The 13,430-nt window shown below is 46.7% G+C and overlaps 1 protein-coding gene across 2 annotated transcripts; it reads left to right on the plus strand.

Moving 5' to 3' along the window:
• Window positions 1-552: 552 nt before the first annotated feature.
• Window positions 553-11,803, plus strand: LOC123426507. Of its 2 annotated transcripts, none has more exons than XM_045110347.1 (13): window positions 553-832; window positions 910-1,012; window positions 1,125-1,188; window positions 1,296-1,397; window positions 1,501-1,565; window positions 1,830-1,913; window positions 2,349-2,428; window positions 3,458-3,656; window positions 9,654-9,709; window positions 10,003-10,110; window positions 10,681-10,864; window positions 10,967-11,031; window positions 11,229-11,321. In XM_045110347.1, exons 1-12 carry the CDS (start codon window positions 762-764, stop codon window positions 11,027-11,029), a joined length of 1,179 nt encoding a protein of 392 aa, XP_044966282.1. In that variant the 5' UTR covers window positions 553-761; the 3' UTR covers window positions 11,030-11,031; window positions 11,229-11,321. The 2 variants fall into 2 exon arrangements, with proteins under 2 accessions (XP_044966282.1, XP_044966281.1); XM_045110346.1 differs by lacking the exon at window positions 10,967-11,031 and adding an exon at window positions 11,515-11,803 and having other exon boundaries at window positions 558-832; window positions 11,229-11,381.
• The last annotated feature ends 1,627 nt before the right edge of the window (window positions 11,804-13,430 follow it).

Below are 13,430 nucleotides of genomic sequence, written 5' to 3' on the forward strand. Positions count from 1 at the left end.
GGTGCTAGGTGGGCCTAGGAAAACAGATACGTAGGCCTACCCCTAATGCACAACCCATCAACGACGGAGGTGATAGACCTGACCGGTCCTGCCTCGAACGACGAGGATGCCTAGGACACCACAGGGACGTCCAAGACAACACAATTTTAGTTAAGTTTTTTATGTTTAGTTAATGCATATGGGGACTTTGATGACGGTTGCCCGCCATTTTAACGTATAATTACTATTTCCTCCGTCCCAAATTACTTGTCTTAAATTAATCTAGATATATCAATGTATCTAATATTAAAATATGTAGATACATCCATATCTAGATAATCTAAGACAAATAATTCAAGACGGATGGAGTATTAAGTTTGAATTTGCTTATTTTACGTGGCGCGTAAAAAAAATGAATCGGTAAAATTTGAATACACATGTGTTAATCCAAATCAAAAAAGGACACGATCCCTCGCTCGGCCAACCCAAACAGAAAAGATAAATCGGGCGTCCGTATTTGTCGGCTTGCTCTAGCTCAAATATCCCCGTCAATCCTGGCCATCGAGAGAAGTCGATGACGACCGTTGGATGGCCGGAGGTGTTCTTGGAGCGACTAGGGTGGGTGCAGCGGATCTGACAAGGTCGGGGCTGACCTGAACTGTACTTTGCTGGAGTCGGGAGGGGCGGGATGCCACCCGTTGCGGATCTCGTCTCCTTTTGATTTCTTCCCCATTTCGAAAGCAAATTTCTAGGCGGGAGATAGAGCGGAGGTGGCTGCGGCCATGGCAGAAACCCTAGCGCTGGCCCCGGTGGAGGACCCCGAGGCGCCCCTCGACGCGGCCGCCATCCGAAGGTACTACCTACTTGCAGTCCCCTCCGCCGCCTCCTCCGCTCCATGGATTCGCCTCCCAACTTCCTTCCTTCGTTCAGCCGGTTCGAGCAGCTCTGCACGCTGTGGGGAGGGGACAAGGGTGAGCTGGTGGAAGCTGCGGCGGCGGAGGACGAGCTGCGCGGGTTGCACTCCGGGTGCGAGGTGGGTGTCGGCGGCTTCGTGTCAACAGCCAGGGGTTCGGGTGCTATGCTAGGTTTCTTACTTCAGCCCACGAGACAGGTTAATATCTTCATTTCTGTTGTGTTGTTTCCAGAAGGATATGCAGGCGGGGGATGCGTGGGACTCCAACGCTGCTGAGCTAGGGGGTCACGGTTTGGGTATGCGTCCGATTCCATTTGATTTTACTGCTATCTTGATAGTTCATAGAATGTGGTGCGCATTGGCTCTTTTGTTTTTAATATGACGATGTGATTGTTGTCCGCAGACTCGTACATGGAATGGTTGAGAAAGGAGGTGAGCTTGATAGAGGAGGAGAACTGCAAGTTATCTACAGAGATTAGTGTCATTGGAGAGACAGTGTTGAAAGGTTATTTATCTTGAGTTTTTCTTGTTTAAGGCCATGCTAGTTGCCAACACGTTGCTAGCCAAGTCTTAGCACCGTGTTCCTAAAAATGTCTTTTGTTGTTTAGACACGATTCTGCTGGATGCTGTCATTGAATCACTGGAGTCTCGGCTGAATACACTTGATTCAGAGGTTGTTCTCAAATTCTGGACCCGTTATTGCATTCAGTTCCTCCTCAAAAGAAGACTGTTTGCAAAACAAATATTCCAAGCAAGTTAAATTTGTAGATTCAAAATTAGAAGTGTTTTTCTTTTCTTGCGAGTTGTGATAATCCTAAACGTCTGCTATCATGCTTATGTAATATTTGTCATGTCATCTACATTAAGTAATCTTTTACATTCCTTTCAGCTTTCTTTTCTTAAATTATTTACAATATTTCGCCCTCCTTTCATACAGGTTTTGAAACATTCAGAAGTAAGTCCTACCTCAACTGATTCAGTCCTCAACCAAATAAGTATCGAGAAGGTCTGCGAATATGAGGTGTGGTTATATGTTGTATATAATTGGCATATTCAAAACATTGTGCTATCTATGCTGAATTGCTTATCGCTTAACAATTTCAATGGTCTAAGTGGAGACAAATCCATGGAAAGTTCAGGATAATTGTAATACAATTTCATAAATGTAACTTATATATTCATTATTTCGTGAAAGCTAGATAGTTACTTCATGGGTGTGCTGGTGGTGTCCTCTTGGACAGTTACATTGTAATACAGTCAACCTTTTCTGCCTATTTATATTATAGAGCATCTTCCACCAACAAAACCTCACACAGAAAGTAGTAACAACGACAATCACAAACACATATGGAGCTAATACACATGCAGACGGATTTTCAACTGAGTATATATTTTTCTTTTTCTTCAGCTTACACTGTTCTGTGTTGTTAAACATACACCTTTAACAATTTTCCAGGAATTTGAACTCGACCATCAAATAGGAAAAAGCGCGATGGACCTGAAGCTGTTACAAATACAAAGTATTTCAATGCAAAGGTATCAAGATTATGGGCCTTAAATCTCTCTACTGATTGTAAATCTGTTTAAAGCGTCTTAACATCAACAATAGCAATGCTACTTCTTTACCATGATGACAGTGATATGTTTATTCAGGACTCAACAGAAATCCCTGATTTTTCTTCATGTTATTCAGAACTCAACATAAATCCTGATTGTTATTCATGTTATACAGAACTCAATAAATATCCCTGATTGTTCTTGATGATAAGAATACTTCAATTTATCATACGAATGAGGTTTCTCAACTTGACTTTGCATTTAAAATAGTTTACTCAACAAGGAACTTCACCAATTTTATCTGTTTTAGAATTTCCTAACAGTTCTGCCACTATCAGTTTTTACTCCTTGTTTGTGTTAATTAAGGCCAAAATGCAAATATGCTTGGTTCGCTATCATCTTTCAATGCATTGCGATGAACCCATGTAATGCACACAGCACACCACCACACCACCACAGCACACCACCACTAACGTCTATTCATATTATTTTCAACCATCTCAGTTTCAGCATCTGAAATCTTTGGCAAACCCTTCTCATTCCAAGTTTCCAACACATGATTAACTTTTATCTTTGTTGAAAACGACACTTGGATTAGATATGCATGCCTTACTCGGGTTCTGAGCATCATGCTGCCGTACACATGTTTACCGGTTCCGCCACGAATTCTTGACCAGCCTCCTGATTGTTGTGCTCGTCTTTAATGTCCAGTGCTTGGGATTATCTGTGAACTCTCAATCGGTTATCAATTTGTAACTAGCTTTCTGTTTTCCCAGCTTCATTTAGAAGTAATAACCACAAACATATGTTTCTTTTTTTTTGGAACCTACATGTTTCTTACCATTGTATCATTTTTTCTTTGTTGACTTTTTACTGATTCAGTTGTGCTTACCTGTTGGCTTCCATCATCTCAGCTTTCAACTGGGGCTGTCTCGTGTTTAGATTTTATAAGCTTGTTCGGCTTGGAAACTTCCAACTTCTTTCTGACATCTTCATCTCTCTATCCAGGGATGAAGAAATGTGGCAGCTTCAGTCTCTGTTTTCAGAACCAAGGGTCTTAAAGTGTAAAGGCAATTGTCTCAGGGTGTTCCTAAAGGCACCTATACTGCCCTCGGAATGTGTAAACTTTGGACAAAAGTTGGATTGTGTTGATCATGAGTTACTGATAGAAGTTGATGAAGGAAAAATTGAACTGAATAAAGTCCAGGTGCTCTTTTAACCATATTTTTCTCATTTTGTACAAACTCTTTATCTCTGCTGAGCTAATTGATCATCATTTTTTATTTTGACGTATGGTAGATATTTGGTGTAATGCCTGATGCATTTCAGGATATTGCTGCATTTCATAATTAAAAATCTCACGGTACAAGTAGTGAATAATGACATAAGCCCATAAGACTGAGATAGGAGGTGATTATAAAAATATTCTTGTGTAATCAAGGATCATAAAACTGCATGACTGGGTGTGGCTACAGTAACTTGTGCGGCGTTAGGGGTGCGTTTGGCATTGTAGCGACTCCTCTTCGCTCCGCGTTTGGTTGCTCGCATTGTATGTGGTCAGACGAGTGCACGTTGTTTGGTTGCATACGAGCATAGAGTTGTGCTCACCTTGTATCCTATTTGGTGAGCTTACCCACTACTACTAAATCTTACACACGATCACACCGAGCACTTCAAAGCCACAACACTGCAATGGCGATGAACTGGACGAAGATGATGAAGTTCTTCAGCCCAAACGGACGATCCACCTTGGCAACCTCAACCTTGCTGCATGCCTGCTCTCGCACACACTTGGAGTAAGCATCTTCTGCTGCCTGCCTCGTCTTAAACCCTTTGTGGCTGATGTTGATGTACCCTGAAACTTGTTGGTTGCAAGCTTCCCATGAACTGTAAACCCTTGGAACCCTCCCTTCGAACGCCGCATACCACTTGCCCTAGCAGTGCAAATGAGTAATAAGTTGAAGCAACAAGCATTGGAACACACAAACAACAAACAATGAAGCACTCTAGGAGCAAGCAGTGAAGCAATGGAGCATAAGAGCATCAGTAAGCATGCATGATCATACCACATAGCAAGTTCAACCTACCCTACCACTACGTTGGTGTCATCCTACCACCACATCCAAAAGAGGGTGTAATCCATCGCAAGTTCGTGATCATCGTGCGGATCACCGTGAGGGGTTAGTATATAGCACCTCATCAAAATATACAGACCATAAGATTGTTTTAAAGCCCTAACTACACAAAATATATGTCGTTATTGTCATCGTCATCGTCGAGGATCATGCACGCCATCGCCACCAGTAGAAGCAATAGTGCTTGCCCAGCCAGGTCCTCAGCCAGAGCGCCCTGTGAGCCTCTCCCATGACAACAAACCCAGCACCCTGGGCTTTGTTGTCAAGCAGGTGGCTGAGAGCCACCATGAGAGCCTCTGGGCTGAAGCCACCTTGCTCCATGACGGCGCCGTAGAGCTCAGGGTGGACGTCAACCGTCTTGCTCTCCCTGATGGCGATGGCCACCTCCTTCACTGCATGAGTCATGTTGCTCAAGACTGTTAGCTCCTCGTCCATGAAGCATGCCCGCTTTCTCTTCCTATCAACCACATGAACGTGGTCACCATCCTTCTCAGAAGCATCAATGTTGATGGTATCTGACTCCTGGGTGTCTGGATAGTCGGGCATCGAGGGCACCAATGAGCCAAGCGGCTGACTAGAGCCCATGGCATGCTTGTCGGTTGCGAGCCCGAAGGAGAAGATCTGCTGCATCTAGTGGTAGTTCTGGATAGGTGTGTTGAGGAACTCTGCGTCCTTGGGGTGAGCCTAAGAAAGAAACAAGTAGTGGTGGTTAGTTAGTATGGCAATGGTTCATAGGAGATGATTAGTTAGAATGGCATGGTTTGTGAGCTAACCGCTATGTGGCCTTGGTAGTGCTCTGCCTCCAACAAGATCGTGCAAGTCTCCTCATCCCATGAAGCACCACTCAGGTCTCTCAGCTTGGAGGAGATGATCTACCTCGTTCTCCACTTCCTCAGGTGGTTATAGACCTGGGTCGAGGTGACCTCCTGTCCACAAAACTCGAAGACTTGCTTTGCCACAGAGTTCAAGTGCACCTCCTTGAAGCCCTTTCTATATAGGGCGACCGCGAATTGGCGGGCGGTGACGCGAATTCGTCCCGCTGCTTTTTCGGAGACGCGCCATCGCTCTCGCCATCTCCCTGCCCGCAGCCGCGCAGCGCGGCGTTCCCCTCCCCTGCATCGCCCCAGCCTTGCTCGCTGGAAACTGCCGATTCGGTCGTTCCTAGCGGCCCTGGCTGAGCACTGCTTTAAAGTTCATGCAGGCCAAGATTTGTATGCGGGCCAGGCAACCAAGCAGTCTGATTTCTTCCCCCACGGGCCTGGCTGAGGGTAGTGCAGGTAACCAAACGCACCGTAGCTGTTTTCCACCTCGATTTTCCTGCACAGTGATCAATTCTATTTGACTCTTCAACTTCATGTAAAGTTATCAACTGACCGGGGCATCCTATTGGTAAAACCCATTTGGGCGGATCAGATTGGGATATTCTTGATCGATTTGGTCGGATGTGTAGAAATATTTTTCATTATCATAGTGGATCTCCGACGGACTCTGTATCGACTAAAGTATATACTTCAACCTTTATGCTCTAGAACTTTAGCTCGAAGATCTTTTAGTCCATCACATTCATGCATTTACCATCCATGTGACTGTATTAATACCAAGGCGCAAGAGGAGAGGCTGCTATCACCCCATGAGGAGTGGCTCCGTAAGCAGCTCAAAATCTCCTACCTAGGACTCGCCTCTATGGAGCGCACATTAGCTCGCCAGCGTGCCCGTTTGGCATACCTGAAGGACGGCGATGCCAATACCGCCTTCTTCCATCGGCAGTGCTCTTATCGCCGGCAGAAGTCCAGGATTTGCCAATACCGCCTTCTTCCATTGGCAGTGCTCTTATCGCCGGCAGAAGTCCAGGATTCTTGGGCTCGCCGTGGAGGGCCACCTGATCACCGAGCAGGAAGGTCTCTCCCAGGCAGCCTACGAGCACTACGACGCCCTCCTGGGCACCGCCCTCGACCGCGAACACACCTTGGAACTGTCGGAGCTGATCGAGCCCACGGACCTGGAGGACCTAGACCTGCCTTTCAGCGCCGACGAGATCTGGGCGGCGATTAAGCGCCTGCCTGCGCATAAGGCGCCAGGGCCGGATGGCTTCACTGCAGAGTTCCTGCGGGCCTGTTGGAGCACGGTTAGACAAGACTTCCTCAACGTCTTCCAGCAGTTGTTTGAGCTACGAGGCAGGGGCTTTGCTAGCCTGAACTAAGCGCTGCTCTCCCTGCTGCCTAAGCGAGCTGGCGCCAATACGCTCAATGATTTCCGGCCCATTAGTTTGATCCATCTTGTGGCCAAGATCTTCGCCAAGGTCCTCTCGCTGCGCCTCGCCCCAAAACTCGATGGACTGGTCAGCAAGAGTCAGAATGCTTTCATCACCCGTCGAAGCCTCCACGACAATTTCATCCTTGTCAAGCACTCTGCGAGGCTGCTACACCAGCTCGGAGCCCCGAGGATCCTGCTCAAGCTGGACCTGGCGCGCTCGTTCGACTCCCTGTCCTGGCCCTTCCTATTCGAGGTCCTGCGGGGATACGGCTTTGGCAGCAGATTCCTGGAATGGATAGCCATCCTCCTCTCATCAGCTAGCACGCGAGTCCTGATGAACGGTGAGCCCGGCCCCCCTATATGGCACCGTCGAGGGCTACGTCAAGGAGACCCCCTCTCTCCGCAGCTGTTCGTGCTCGCTGTAGATACACTCGGACGACTGATCCGGAGGGCCATCGAAGTTGGTGTTCTGGCACGGCTGCACCCTGCGAGGGCAATCCCCGCGGTGTCGCTATATGCCGACGATGTTGTGCTCTTCTGCCACTGCTCCGCACACGACACAAGGGCTGTACGTGAGATCCTGAAGCTGTTCGGATCAGCTTCTGGCCTGATGGTGAACTACACCAAAAGCATGGCAACTCTGTTGCACTGCGACGACGACACAGCCACTGCCGCCATCGCCAACTTGGGTTGCCCCATCACCTAGCTCCCGCTCACCTACCTCGGGATCCCCCTCATATTAAGGCGTCCCTCGGCCGCCCAGCTTCAGCCCCTGGTGGATAGAATCGCCGATCGCCTGCCAACTTGGAAGGCGGGGCTGATGAACAAGCCTGGACGCCTTGCCTTGGTCAAATCCGTCCTGGGAGCCATCCCCGTGCACCAGCTCCTAGCGTACGCGCTGCCGCGTAAGACGCTTCGTCAGATCGAAAAAATCGAGCGCGGATTCTTGTGGGCTGGTCGACGTGCAGCCAATGGCGGACAATGCCACGTTAACTGGCGCCGCGTCTGCCGGCCTTTGCAGCACGGTGGCCTTGGCGTGCAAGACCTGGAGCGCGCCGGCCTTGCCCTTCGCCTCCGCTGGCTCTGGTTCTCCCGCACAGACCCGGAGCGTGCCTGGCATGGCCTGGACTTGCAGTCCTCCTCCGAGGAACACGCGCTCTTCTTCGCCTCTACCTTCATGACCGTCGGCAATGGCAACGCTGCCCGCTTCTGGGAGGACCGATGGCTTAATGGCAGGTCCGTTTGCGAACTAATGCCCCAGCTGTACACATGCATACCGAAGAGACGGCGCAACATCAGGACAGTGGCTGAGGGTCTCCTTGGCAACTCCTGGGCCCGAGACATTCTCGGAGTTCTAGGCGTCCACGAGATAGGCCAATACTTGCAGCTCTGGCAACTTGCCCAGCAAGTCACGCTCTCAACCGAACCAGACAGGCTAACTTGGAAGTGGACGTCCAACGGCATCTACACCGCGCATTCTGCCTACCTAGCAACATTCCAGGGCTCCACAACGTGCTCCTCTTGGAAGCTTATATGGAAGACTGGGGCTCCCCCAAAGGTCAAATTCTTCCATTGGCTGGCCTGCCAGGACCGATGCTGGACAGCGGAGCGCCTCGCGCGCCACGGAATGCAGCACCACCCCCGATGCCTGCTCTGCGATCAAGCCCCAGAAACGATGCGCCACCTGATGCTAGAATGCCCATTTGCTCGCCAAACTTGGCATGAGATCCTTGCCTAGCTCAGGATGACTGCCACCCCACCAGACCATGAGGCCTCACTCATGGACTGGTGGCTGCAGGCCAGGCAGAATACGCCGAAATCGCTGCTCAAGGGCCTCGCGTCCGCCACCCTCCTCGTGCCATGGATGATCTGGAAACACCGCAACGCTTGCGCCTTCGAAGGGGCCCAGCCTTCCTCGCTGCAACTGCTCAGCAACATCAAGGAGGAGGCCACTGCCCGGGCCAACGCGGGCGCCCGTGGACTTAGAGTAGTTCTCCCACAGACCTGGGATGTCCACTAAATTCTATCGATTTTGCTTTGTAACTGGTGCCTCTTAGGAGGACATGTAACCCAAACTCTGCCTCTTCAATGATAAAAACGCAAATGTCATTTGCGCTTTCTCGAAAAAAAAATGTGTTTTATTTGCTCGGAGTCCCCGTTTGATTATAAAAATATTCTCGTGTAATGATTATAAAAATATTCTCGTGTACAAGTATTCAATGGTCCATAAAGGCTTGGACAAGCTGTAAAAGTTTTGTAGGCTTAAAGTATTTTGACCAGACATTCCTAAACTTACTGAAAATAATAATAATGTTAAAGCAGGGAACTACTCTTCCATACCGCAGATCATTGCAAAAGTATTTTTGTGCTTCTGCTTGCAGTGTTACATGACAATCAAGGCAAAACTGAAGTTGTCTTAGAAGCAATTTTGTATGCATATGAATCAGGAAGAGGGAGGCAACACCAGTAATCAGTCTTTTATTAGATGTAATCTATGAGTGGATTAAGATACTCATTTTGTATTATGTTGTTATTTCACATTATTTCTACAACATCCACAATACAACTTTGCGCTTATACTAATTCAGTGGTTCCGGCATTAGGATGGTTAGTGGCACTGAGTAATTTTCCTGCTAAATACCTCAAGCAGTGTCAAATGTTTCTTCTTATTCCTGTTTTTCCGTACTTCATTCAGTTCAGTTTTTTTGGGCAATGTTATGGTTCTTGATAATGAATTGGCATACTTTCAACCTTTTGAAGTCCATTCAGGAGAACCATGTTGTATCATGTTTTACCGATCACATTTGTTTTTTCAGATCTTTCCTGCCGATGTTTGTGTAGATATACTGATTGAGAAGCTCAAGTCCTCCAGGTAGGTATGTTGGAGATATTTTGCCATCTGACTTGCAGAGTTGGCTTATACTCTTCTTAAAAAGGGGTCGCTTGTTGAAACAGTTGAATAACTTTGAATCATCATTAAGGTTCAGAAGTGCCACCACTGTTAAACAACATAGAACACCAAGAAACTTCACTCGCCTTTGTTATTTCTTTGTGTTATTTTACATACAATTCACGACTCAATTGTGCGAACTGTACTCTGTGTTACTTCCAATCATTTTTTGTGTGCTTAACTGCTTATACAAAAAATGGTATCTGCTTTTGCAGAGAGGCCATTTCCGTTCCATCTTTGGGATGGCTCATTCGGCAATGTCAACAACAGATTATAATCAACACTCTAAGACGATTGTTGGTGAATGATGCCAATAATTCCAGGTCACATTATTCTGCATCTGCTATTATTGTGCTAATAATTCTGTAATTTTTTACTGTTATTCCCTTTTGTAAGAATAATTGCAAGGAATCTATAATCTCTTTCATTGAATTTACAGCTTACACTGCAAAGATCCATACCACTCTTTGTGTGTTATAGCACTGTATGTTCTGCCAATATTACTGGAGTTATTTACCTAGTCTTGTATCAAACAGATTTTACTATGAGAGACATGTTCCTTTCTAATAGGAAATGATACACGGTTGGCCGCACATTAGACGAAAAAACAATAAGAAATACTACAATTTCACATTAAACTAGAAAGACAATTTAATCATTAATGTTCTTACTATTTGGATTTGATGATCCCCTTAATTGAGCGATGATAAATATTTCTCAAAGAAGGTAGTGATCTACATTGTGTCTGACAAGTGAAAGCCAGACTCATGCGATGCACATAGGCAACAAAAACTAACTGTAGGTGGTCAGCATGAATATTATATATGCTCATAATTTTGTCCCTTTGTGTTTAACATTTCAATAATGGGACAAACTCTTCTGTTTTCTTGCAGGCATTCTTTTGAGTACTTTGACAAAGACGAAACAATTGTAGCTCATATGGTTGGTGCAATTGATGCCTTCTTCAAGATATCTGAAAATTGGCCAGTGTCGCCCTATGGTCTGAAGTTAATCTCAATCCGCAATTCAGGGACTCAGCCAACAAATATAACTGTAGAATTGGTCTGCAAGACCAAGGTAAAAATGGCTAAGCCAAGCTTGAAACCAATGCTTGTATTAGTATCTGATTTGTCATAGTACACGTGAATAATGCAAGCTTTCGTTGAAACCGTCTGGTAGGAAGTCTTTTTTCTGCATGGTTCAGGAGGCAAAGGCACGCCAATATTAGCAGAGGAAGTATGAAAGTAATGATATGTTTTACATAGATGCCTAGTTTTCCTTTTGTAGCCAATAAGGACCACCAAAAGTTATACTGGAACTAGCCCTGACCCAGGGCCCAGCTTCTAGACCAAAGCCATGGCTACCAAAGCAAACATAATAAGCATGGGTACCAGCTGTTGTGTAGCAACCTAATTCGCAGGCTTGGTTCTTCTGTTGCCAGGAACTTGCCAATGGCTTGGAGCTTGAGACTCGTCGGCAGCTGGTGAGATTTGTAGACGCCGTTGAGGAGATTCTTGTTCGGGGGATGCAGTCAGAGCTCCACTCAAGCAGGGTTTCTGCTTAGATCGAGTTCTGGTCTCGGCTTCTCATCAAGTTGATGGCAGACAGGGGCTCATTTCAGATTTACCCTTATACTCCCTCCGTCCGGAAATACTTGTCCTAGAAATGTACAAAATGGATATATCTATAACTAAAATAAGTCTAGATACATCTATTTCTAGGACAAGTATTTCCGGACGGAGGGAGTACTTTGTACGGATCTGGTGCCACTTGACCTTGTGGAACCGAGTGTTTAAAAAAACCCGGAATTGAGTGCTGTTGCTGCCAGGTACAACAGGCATAGATTTAGTCCTTGTTTGTAGTGAAAAAAAGGAGAGGTGTGCGCAAAGCTTGAACTGTTGAAAGATCAGGCAGGATTGTGGTTCTTTTGGTCCTTTATACCAGACTGTTAAACTGTATTCTCTGGGGAAAAGAAGAAAAATGCTATTAGCCAGAGTTTACTGGTGGCTTGTGTGATTTCAGTTTCAACTGAGAAAACACATGAAACATGATCTCCGTTCAGGCAAAATAACTGCAAGTTCCAATATCCAGAATTTTTTTCATGACGGGTAGCGCGTGCTTCAGCTAATTCTAGGGTGGTAACCTCATCAACATGCTTGCGACGAGCCAGCAAGCAATCTCCGATGTGGTTTCTAATTACCAGGCCAATTCTCATCCGTCGAGATTCCTTGAAGAGTGCAGTATCCACATTAACCGTCACTGCATCTGTCTTAACAGGAGATATTGGGGTGTCACTCCTAGAACCAATTGCAGTCCTGCCACAATTCTGCACAATGAAGTCAACATAAGCCAAAGCTTTCTCAGCCACTTTGCGGGGATACATCCTAACATTTGTTTCTTGCATCATTACGGGCCTCCCAAATGTGCCAAGTTGTTACTACCAAAGCCCCGGTCTCGAGAGAGGTCACACGTTGAATGAAATCAAATATCCATTGCTTAGTATGAACAAAACCTTTACGATATAGATGGAAGCCTAAAGTCTGCTCCACTACTCTGCCATGCAGACGTGTGAAATGGCAAAACAGAAAGAGATGCTCTATCCGCTCCTCTCTGCTGGAGAAGAAACATGCCCCTCTTTCCGTCAACTTCTGAATCTCGGGGCGAGATTCTTTTAAGTGGGGGTGAGTTGTCACATCCCTATTTTTAGCATGCAGGGTTCATGGTTGTGATTGCATCATATTTAAATTTTCTTTAAATATGAATTGGGGATGATCAAAAGCCCTAGCACTATTGAATTCAAATAGGCTCACCTAAAATGATTTTCAATGAATAGGAATGGCTCATAAAAATGCTCATCATCTCTGGAAAAATGTGGCAACATCAACCAGAGGTGACTTATATTTTTACATGCCATTTTTGCTCATTGAATTAAATCAATAACTATTTGAATTAGAGTTATAAAATAATATAAACAAGTTTATAGCTCCAATAAATATGAAACTTGGTCAGGGCTTTTGGAATATTTTTGTTAGTGCCTACGAAAAGTCTCATATTTTTACCAAAGGTTTTAGTGCCTAAACTAAATCAAAACAAAATTCAGAAATAGAAAAAAACAAAACAAATAAAAGAAGAGAGGAAGAAGAGCCCACCTGGCCACTTACTTGGGAGGCTACTCGCTCATGCCAGTCATCTTCTACCTCTGCCACAAGGCAGAGGCGAAGGAGAGCACGACGCACGGCGCCTGCGGGCGCGCCACGCCGGCAGCTGCCTGCCTGCCTCGTCGCCCTCCTCTCCCTTATCTCCTTGCGCTGAGCCGCCCTCGATCCCCCTCTGCCTCATCTCCTTCTCTCCCCCTCTCTTTCCCCTCCTGGATCTCTCTCTCCCAGGAGCTCCGGCCACCGCCGATTCGTCGCCTCCAGCACTCCCCCGACCCCCCGTCAGCGCCAGAAGAGTCACGGTGAGGCCCTCGTTCCATTCCCCCTCTCCTCGATGTCGTTCCCCTTCTCTAGCCGCCTCCCGTCGCGGAGCCCGAGCTCCTGCCGTCGGCAATGGCCGCCGCGGCCAGGGCCTCTCCCTCGCCGTCTGGGCGCGCCAGCGCGCTCCTGGAGCCCCGTAGGTGCTGCCCCAGCCCCTAGCTCCTCCT

Source organism: Hordeum vulgare, chromosome 2H, assembly GCF_904849725.1.
Source record: "Hordeum vulgare subsp. vulgare chromosome 2H, MorexV3_pseudomolecules_assembly, whole genome shotgun sequence".
Classification (NCBI taxonomy): Eukaryota; Viridiplantae; Streptophyta; class Magnoliopsida; order Poales; family Poaceae; genus Hordeum; species Hordeum vulgare.